The sequence below is a fragment of the Neophocaena asiaeorientalis genome, unplaced genomic scaffold, assembly GCF_003031525.2.
Source record: "Neophocaena asiaeorientalis asiaeorientalis breed wild unplaced genomic scaffold, Neophocaena_asiaeorientalis_V1.1 scaffold39, whole genome shotgun sequence".
NCBI classification, from domain to species: domain Eukaryota; kingdom Metazoa; phylum Chordata; class Mammalia; order Artiodactyla; family Phocoenidae; genus Neophocaena; species Neophocaena asiaeorientalis.
The window spans coordinates 7,240,283-7,249,615 of record NW_020175670.1 but is presented as its reverse complement, the minus strand read 5'-3'; the positions used below and the strand labels follow the sequence as shown (position 1 = coordinate 7,249,615).

The 9,333-nt window shown below is 40.2% G+C and overlaps 1 protein-coding gene across 5 annotated transcripts in view; it reads left to right on the top strand.

The window, feature by feature from the left end:
- Positions 1 to 6,912, top strand: part of KLF3 (KLF transcription factor 3) — a 31,202-nt gene extending 24,290 nt beyond the window's left edge. For all 5 annotated transcript variants that reach the window (XM_024731634.1, XM_024731631.1, XM_024731633.1 and 2 more), the window contains 2 exons: positions 604 to 764; positions 2,919 to 6,912. In XM_024731634.1, coding sequence (XP_024587402.1) covers positions 604 to 764; positions 2,919 to 3,100 — 343 coding nt within the window. In that variant the 3' untranslated portion in view covers positions 3,101 to 6,912. The remainder of the gene's footprint in view (positions 1 to 603; positions 765 to 2,918) is intronic.
- Positions 6,913 to 9,333: the final 2,421 nt, after the last annotated feature.

The following is a 9,333-nucleotide window of genomic DNA, read 5'->3' as shown; positions in this document are numbered from 1 at the left end:
ATGGGGGGGGGGGTGGGGAGATAAAAATCAAATGTAAGTTGAGCCTCTTTAAGAGACTCAAACTAAATGCCAATTATGTAAAGGATAAAATGTAGATACATCCTACAGCGTGGTTGCCTGAGACTTAGGAGTTTGACCTCTTACATTTTCCCCTAAAGAATAATAAATGTGAGAAAACATAGTACAGCGTTCAGCCTAGTACCACAGAATTCTACAAAAAAGCAAATTTCTATTAAGGGAAAGAGACTCTCCTAGCACTTTGCACCTCCCTCTAGTGTAGCCCCTAACCCTTCTTACTGTCATTACTTATCTACATGTCTGTCTCCCCCTAGAGTGTGAGCTCCTCCAGGGCAGGAACCCTGTTTTTATTCATCTTTGTGTCCCGGTGCCAAGCACAGTGCCTGGCTCATGGTAGGTGCTCACTCCATGTTTGTTGAATGAATATAGCAGTGCTTCTTGGGTTGATCCGCTAATTTCTTTTTGTTTATTTTGTTGGGTTTTTTGTTTGTTTGTTTTTGCCCAGTGTTGTTAATGCTTTTGGTACCCTGAAGGAAAGGAAGAGCCTTTCACTCACCATTTTGCATTTGGCATCGGCTTTCCTAGGAATCACCCTTCAGTCATCGTGCAGCCTGGGAAGAGACCTTTACCTGTGGAATCTCCAGACACCCAGAGGAAGCGGCGGATACACAGATGTGATTATGATGGATGCAACAAAGTATACACTAAAAGCTCTCACTTGAAAGCACACAGAAGAACACATACAGGTATTAGAAATACAAGACTCGCTTCATCTTTCTTCTTAAGAAGTACTAGCATGGAATGTTAAGACAAATGTTCTAGCTTTCAGAGATTATTGTAATGAAATTTTTTCAGGCATCTTGAAAGTTACCATAGCTACAGATGTCGCTTGTCAGTCGTGAAAAATGAAGTTTTCGATAACGATTTGTTTTTATAATAGAATAGATTCAGGGTTATCTGTTCAAGGCCCCTTGCCACCACTTCCAGTTCTGTGGTCTCTGTAGTAAGAGAGAGAGAGAAGGGCATGAAACCTCCACTGAGAACAGAGGGAGAAATTGCCCTTAACCATGGGCCTGTTGCATCAAAGATGTGGCCTCCATATGGGCTGTCACTTAGTAAATGTACGTTATCAAATTCACGATGGCAAAAAAAGAAGAAAAAAGTTCTTTATACAGAACAAGTCAATGCAGCAGTTTATAGAAATGGAATTCAAATGGAAGACAGTCATCGAAGGAAAGAAAAGTGAAGATATTTGGGTAATTATCGTCTTCTAAAACTGAGGGAACTTGTAGGCGATTGCCTGCCATATTTGTTGTAGGATAGTTCCAGTTTGCCAGGTGTTGCATATAGAGCGTACAGACAGGTCTTATAAAAATTGTTAAATAGGTGAGGAAAACATAAAATTGTCCCCTGTGCTCATGAACATTTTGTAGCAACACATCTTAAGGAATTCGTACAAAAATGTTTTAAACAAACCTGATTAATTGCAGTTGGTATTGGTGATGAATGTTTATGGAAAGCCTCATCTGAGCTGACCTCATACTCTTGGATGTGAAATTCTAGTGTAACAGCAATTTCCCTCTCTGTACATTTCCTTAACCTCAGAATGTAGAATATTTGGAGGTTTGTGAGTCATTCTTGTTAGGAACATTTACAAAGAGAAGACTCCGGGGTTTGGAAGAGGAGAGGCAGTAAAGTGTCTGGCAGACTGGAAGTGAAGGTTTGCCGTGCATCCTGGGAAGGAGGCAAAGGAAGCCGAGGGGATGCAGCCTCATACAGTGTTCCTTGGCCTCCTCACAGTGTTGCCACGGAGAGAGCTGAGGGTGACAGCCTTGCAGTTAGAGGACCACCCAATGGGCAGTGCCAGATAGACTCATGAAAGCCTCCTCAGGGCACGAACGGGACCTGAGAGGTGGTTGTTACCAAAGGCCAGCCTAAGAGTAAAAAGACATTGGATATTTGGGTAACGATTCAGATGTAAGAAAAAGAACTCATAGCATATATATTCTGTGCAACAAAGCAGAGAGTATAAATTCTGAATATGTCATTGAAATGCCAAGGAATTACAATCCTTTAAGGTTTCTAGAAAACAAGGGATAGTAAATGGGAATGAATCTGTCATGCCCATTACCCAATATTACTGATTTAAACATGTAAAATTACCGTTAACTGCCTTTTTATTTGTAAAGGCCTTCATACTGCTGTCCTCGTGACTTTCCCACAAAGGTCGTCTTTTTCTCACCTGTAAGTTATCGTCTCACAGGAGAGGGTTGTAGAGACCTGACTTCTGACAGCGTGGGGAGGAGTTTACTATATTTTCCGTACGTCTGAATTAAAGCATTATACTCAGACGTTGTTGTTCTTGACTAAACAAAAAATAAAATGTTGAAATCCCTGATGAATATTTGTTGCTAGGGACTCAGGGACTTCACATTTTTAGAAACTATTGAAAAGAATAAGCAAATCCCATAACTTTCAGTTTGGACTTCTCTTTGAATGGATAGCGCTGCATGTAGCTAAGCTCCTAAGTAAGTTTACGACTTGGAGGTCAACAAATACGGATCACCGGGTATTAAAAACTTGTTCATTGCCTCCTTTGAGGGCAAAACCAAAATTCTTTGATAGCCCCTCAGAGTGGATTTCAGTGCCATAAATATGCTTTAGGAACTCTTAAAATCCCCCTCCCCCCCCTTTTTTGGGGCAGAAAGCCAGTTTCATATTAAGACAATTAATCTGTGTCTCTCATTTGTCACCTAGTGGTTCAGGGGACAAATGTATGATCCTGTCTTGGAAATAATGTTTGTCAAGAGCTTTAGCTCAGAAATATTTACTGTCTTTAATTATTAATATCATTTTGCTCTTAGAAAAAATCAGCTCCTTTTTCCCCCACCTTTCTGCAGGAGAAAAACCCTACAAATGTACATGGGAAGGATGCACATGGAAATTCGCTCGGTCTGATGAACTCACGAGACATTTCCGAAAACACACTGGAATCAAACCCTTCCAGTGTCCAGACTGTGACCGCAGCTTCTCCCGCTCCGACCACCTTGCCCTCCATAGGAAACGCCATATGCTCGTTTGAATGCCTCTATCTCCTGCCTCAGCGTGGCTCCCACTCTCCCAGCTCTCTCTCTGTCCTCCCTCCCATTATCTAACTCATCTTTTTACATGTACATTTTAATTTTGATTCAGCTGGTCTGAATCTCTGAATTTATATCATTCAAACTTCCATATGGTCAGTAGTAAATATTCTCTAATCTTCCCTCTCCTTGCCACGGGTCAGACCTAAAGAATGTGAACAATTTTTTTTTTCTTTTTTTTTTTCCGGGGATGCTAAGCAAACCCTTCTTAGAGATACGTTTAATGTAATGAAAGCAAGGGAACATATAAACTAACATAACCAATTGTTTCTCCATGTAATCCTCAAAAGAATGTCAAAGTAAATGTATTAGAAATACAGTATCCAGCCTGCTAGTCCTTGCCAGAGGCATCCAGACCTCTGTGCTCTGTGATCGAGTTTGGTGCTCCACAGCAAAAAGAAGGGTGGAACCTTTCACAGATTAGCTAGACGTGCAACAGGCTTTCAGACTAGTACAGTCAACTCTTCCATTGTCCTTCACAGATCTGGCTGGTCAATTTGGATTTAACACTTCATCTAAATGTACATCCGTTACCCTCCTTTGTGTCTGCAGCTACTAAGGAGGTCTTTGTCACCAGGGAGGTGAGCCAGAGCTGCTGATTTAGGTGGATGATGTCTGTCCGTTGAGGGGGTGGATACTGTACTTGCTAGCGTGGAGTCGGAGCAAAGGGGCATGCAGCAGGGGCAGAGCAAGGCGGGCAAAGGAGGAAGCCAGCCATTCCTGCTCGCCTAGGGCTTTTTGGAGACAATTCATCATTTGGTTCGCTGGGCAGTACATTCCCAGAGCTTCAGTCTCTATGCACGTTCAGCTGTGCGGAACCCTACTGCAAACCCAGATACTGATGGGGTTCTCCATGCACCTGTCTCTGTTTCTACAATGTCCTTAATGTCGATTACCAAGCATTGATAGGGATGCCACAAAACTATTTGCTCAGTAATGGGAAAAAATCTTTTGGATAAGGGTATGAATGGTTTTCTCTAATGGCCTTCTTTTACCCTACCTACTTAACAGCTTTTTTTGCAAACAGGGAAACGTTGAGTGGTAATTGTATTCCCCTATCAAATTAATCATGGAGGCTTCATATGGAGACTTTTCTGTGTGAGCTGTAAGGTGCCAAATTGGCTGTCATCTGTGTACATGACACATATCATAAATAAGCATCTGCTAACGCTTTAGTAGATTCCTTCAGTTTAAGACCTGAGAGACACTATTTGTAAATATAAATAGTTGTGAAGCACACATACCTTTCTTGGGGGACAGATTTCTGAAAAATCTAGAAAACCACAGTTCAGGGATTCATAAATGTAGCTCAGATTCCCAGATGTTTACTGTTGGAGCCGGCAATCTCCTACCACTATCAAGTATCCTGTCAGAAGAACAAACTGAAAATGACTCGTGTTTATGTTGAAGATTAATAGCACCATTATTTAGGGGAAGTTTTTCAAAAGCAGGCTTTTGAGCATCATAGTGTAAATGCCAGTAAAAATAATTTATGCGTGGAAATGCCATTGGTCCTAAATTTGAAGAAAGTGGGCGACGGTGGTGTAGTGTGGGTGCATTTAAGCAAATGCACCTTCATCCCTCGATAAAGGATGGAGGAGCAGAGAGAAGAATGGAATCCTGAAGATTCATCCCAGCCACAACTCAGGATCCAACACAACCTTAACTGGGAGGAATACACTGTTCAATTGTTTTTTTAAGACAGTGCATGAGTGGTGCTGGAGGCCTGCGAATCGTGTGGGGAGCTTACTTTGATGGCGCCGTGTTAATAAAAGTTAGTTGTAGGGACTGCACACCTAAGAGAACCCGCTCGTAAGCCCTCGGATCCAACTGAAAGGAGATGTAGTTGAGAAATGCAAAGTAATTTGTTATTGTGGCACTTGGTTTTTCTTTTTTTTTTTTTAAGCACTGCAAAATTTGTTTAGACTATTAAAACATCCTTATGAGGCTTTTTTTTTTTTTGCAACTATAACATGAATTGAGGGATAAAAAAAGAATGGCTCTTGGAAAAGTAGGTATTGTCTGTATTGTAGATGCTTAGTCCCATTCATGCCAAAATGTTTATTGCTTGAAATGGTTCTTCCACAACACACCGAAGAGTTAAGTTGGAGTGTAAAGAACATTTTTGTTTTAATGGAGATAACCAGTTTGTGTGTGTTCTAACCCATCTTGAAGGTGGGAAAAGGGGCAGGAAAGGATAGAATTGATCTTTGAATAATTAGCTGTGAGTCTAAGTCCAGCTGATAGAAAGCTTCGTGGGTTCTCATGAAATTTGATGTGTGTGCTATGGCATATTGACATTTTTTTTTTTTTCAGAAAAGCAAGCAAAACCCTGCGAAGACTTACATTACTCTTCAGCTTGCTTAGATTATACTAACAGTTCACTAACAAAGATACATTTCAACTCAAAGAAAAGCAACCCAGGAACCTAGTCTCTGTTCCCATGCTGGTCTATATACTTTAGTTACCAATTGGCTCTTAACCAAATTTTCCTTTTTTATATATATATTTGTATTTTACTATGATAGTTGAGAAATTTAGTCTCTTAGTAATTTTTAGCTGTTATTGTGGAAGACCTCCAATACAAGATAAGGTACCCTTGAACGTGTGGTTTTAATGATATGCCATGTTACTATCAACGGTGATTTTAATTGCAATATTTTAAATTGATGAGAATGATTTGTAAACATGAAGTTAGTGTTGTGTAAATTCTGTTTATTATAGAATTTCTTTGATTATTATCCAAGTGTCATTTTGGGGGAGAAGTCAGAAAAATTAAATCTGTAACCATCATATTTTAAGAGTTCTAAAAGTGTGAATCTACATCGCAAATGGGCATTAACATTCTGAATCGCCTGGTTTTGAGAATGTGTTAGCAGCATAGCTATGTTCAACTAAGGAAATGCTAAATATCAGAAGTTTCAAGAGCCTTAGAACAGATTTACAGGGGAACTATATATGAATGTGTATATTTTATTAAACACCCATCTGCACTATCAGTGTTGCACTAATGTGGAATTTGAAAAACTATATTGCTGATACTGTATATCTACACATCATTCCTGATTAGATTGTTTTAAAGACAATCTCAAAGGTCTAAGGTTTTAAAATAATTTGATTGGTTTGGAAATATACAGTCATCTTGAAGGAATTGCTGTCATACATGAAGTTGCTCAGAGTGGCCTTTATTCTCTTGTTGGTCTAGGTTAACAAGTTCTAAATGATTGCAAATTCACTTAAATAATACATTTACGAAGCCATTTTACGTGAATTAAACGAGGGCTACAACAATATTATGTTTTACAAATACTAGCACTTTTTTTTTTTTTTTTTGCTGTTATGTACTTAGTGTTAGAGGGTCAAAGTAATCTTTCTGCTCAGCATCTCTTAAACCATACCTGCAAGTATAGCAGGATTATTACATTTACAGTACTTTAATACTTGTATAAACTATGCAGACATTTTTAATAAAGTGTAATATATTTTATAAGCTAATAAGACTGAATGGGTAAAGGTTTTTAGCATGCATTAGTATACTTGCAAATACTGAAACATTTTGGTAATCTTTCTTACTAAAGATGTGAATGTTTAATGTTCTTTCTCTGTTTCTACTCAGTAGTCCAATGGGAATTCAGTAATGACATTTTGTCATGTCAAACTGTGAACATAAATTTGTACTGTACAGTCCTCATATACTATATACAGTATGCAATATATGTATTATATACTTGTTAATAAAACCATCCGAATATTACATGTGCTCATGTGATTACTATGTATGCAGTGATCACTAGGAACAAACCTTAGCAAAGTAACGTGTAAGAGGCCCTTACTTAGAAATTGCAAAGTAAATCACCCTTTGATAGGCAATCATTAATGGAAGGAAAGAAAAACAGATCTAACTGGAAAATGCACTATATGAGTTAACTCAGCCCTAAAGCTATGTCCCTGGTTTTCTGATAAGAAGTTTTCTAAGTACAAACCATAAACTTGTAGACAACCCAGCATAAACCTACAAATTCACCTAGTGGATTCTTGGAATATTTTATTGTTTATGACCCTATCTGCTTCCAAAAACAATTTTCAGTTTCTTATGTGTAGTACTTTAAGTTTTTTTTTTTTTTTTTTTTTTTTTAGTACTTTAAGTTTTTAAATAAAGATCAGGATTCGTAGCTTGGGCAGTGGGGAATCAGGAATTAAGGTAAATAATTCTGGTAAATAAAAACATGATTTTTCAAGCCTTCAGGAAGCCATGTCCGTGGACACTGCTGTGTCCTTAGCATCACAGGAACAAGTAGTTTCTGGTGGGCATTTAGAGTTCTTGTTTAAGACAAAATGTCTACTCTTGCTCCACCTAAATGTAATTGAAGCTAAGATACTGGCTTTTTAGGTCTCTCAGCAGCTTCCTCCAGCCAGACTACATCTTAGCATAACATGAAATAATGTCTGACTGGCGCTTGTCACGTGACTCAACTTCGCAGGTTGGAGAGGGGAAGGAGGACGGGGTGGAGGCTTTCAGCCTTCTGCGCGCTCTCCATCAGCCTTCTCCAGGGAACTTCTCTGCTTTTATACTGTGATAGTTGACTGCAAGCTCAAAAGGTATTTATTATGTGTGACTATGACATCCTAATGGAATATCACCTTGGATTAGTCCAAATAATTGGCTGTAATTCTCCCACTATATTTCATATATGGGTGGGATGATACTTGCTGATTTCAAAATGAGACCCAGCCTTCTAAGGAAACACTTTCTTACAGCTGGATTCTGCCCGAGTGTGTGATCAGAATGGTGACAAATGTAGATTTTATGAGAATCTAAATTCTTTGAGGAATGGTTGAACAAATCAAGATGTTCAGCACACACACACAAAATATATAATCATTGGCCAATATTTTTTTTTTGTCTTTTACTGTACGCGGGCCTCTCACTGCTGTGGCCTCTCCCGTTGCGGAGCACAGGCTCCGGATACGCAGGCCCAGTGGCCATGGCTCACGGGCCCAGCCACTCCGCGGCATGTGGGATCCTCCCAGACCACAGCACGAACCCATGTCCCTTGCATCGGCAGGCGGACTCTCAACCACTGCACCACCAGGGAAGCCCCATTGCCCAATATTTTAAATGCTGTCAGGTCAAAGAAGGAATTAGGAGCCTTGCTGGGGGCAAGTTACCAAGTCTAGTATGCCTTCAAGGAAAGAAGTGGCTTTCAGGGATGGGTTGAGATGGTAGTGAAAACACATATCTATAGGTGTCTAAGTTGAACTATTACAGACCAGAGTGACCTGTGTGTATGTACCAGACAACAATGAATTGCCTTTCAAGCGTACATTTATTTTAAGATGTGTAAACCGATCCTGTTACCATTTCCTATTATCTGAGCTGATCACAGTCATGGTGGCTGGAATGAGACTGTATATGTAGAGAGTGACCCCCAAGTAAAACTGACGTGCCGTAATTAGAATTCTCTTTAAACTTACTACTTTGGTGAGGGGGCGGTTCTCACCAACTTTAGACATATTTATTGCTTGTTTGTTCTGTTCCTGGGTTTGCATTCCCCGTGGGTGTCCTGAGTGGTCTGGGTTAAGGATAGAAGACGGCAACTGGATCCGCACGTTCCTAGACTGTATCTCTCTTTTACACTGAATACATTCAGTGTTTCTTCCTTCTCAAGACTCAGTGTATTAGGGTTCTCCAGAGAAACAGAACGAATAGGATATATAGATATAGATTAGGATATATAGATATAAAGAGATTTTTTTTCTTTTTTTTTGCTGTACGCGGGCCTTTCACTGCTGTGGCCTCTCCTGTTGCCGAGCACAGGCTCCGGACGCACTGGCTCAGCGGCCATGACTCACGGGCCCAGCCGCTCTGCAGCATGTGGGATCTTCCCGGACTGGGGCACGAACCCGTGTCCCCTGCATCGGCAGGCAGACTCTCAACCACTGCGCCACCAGGGAAGCCCTAAGGAGATTTTTAATGTGGAATCAGCTCACATTATTAGGGAGGCTGAGAAGTCCCATGATCTGCTATTTACAAGCTAGGAGACCCAGGAAAACCAATGATGTAATTCTAGTCCAAAAGCCTGATAACCAGGGGAGCCAATGGTATAAAGCCCAGTCCAAGGGCAGGAGAAGACCAGCGTTCCAGCTCATGAAGACATGAAGCAGAAGAGGCAAA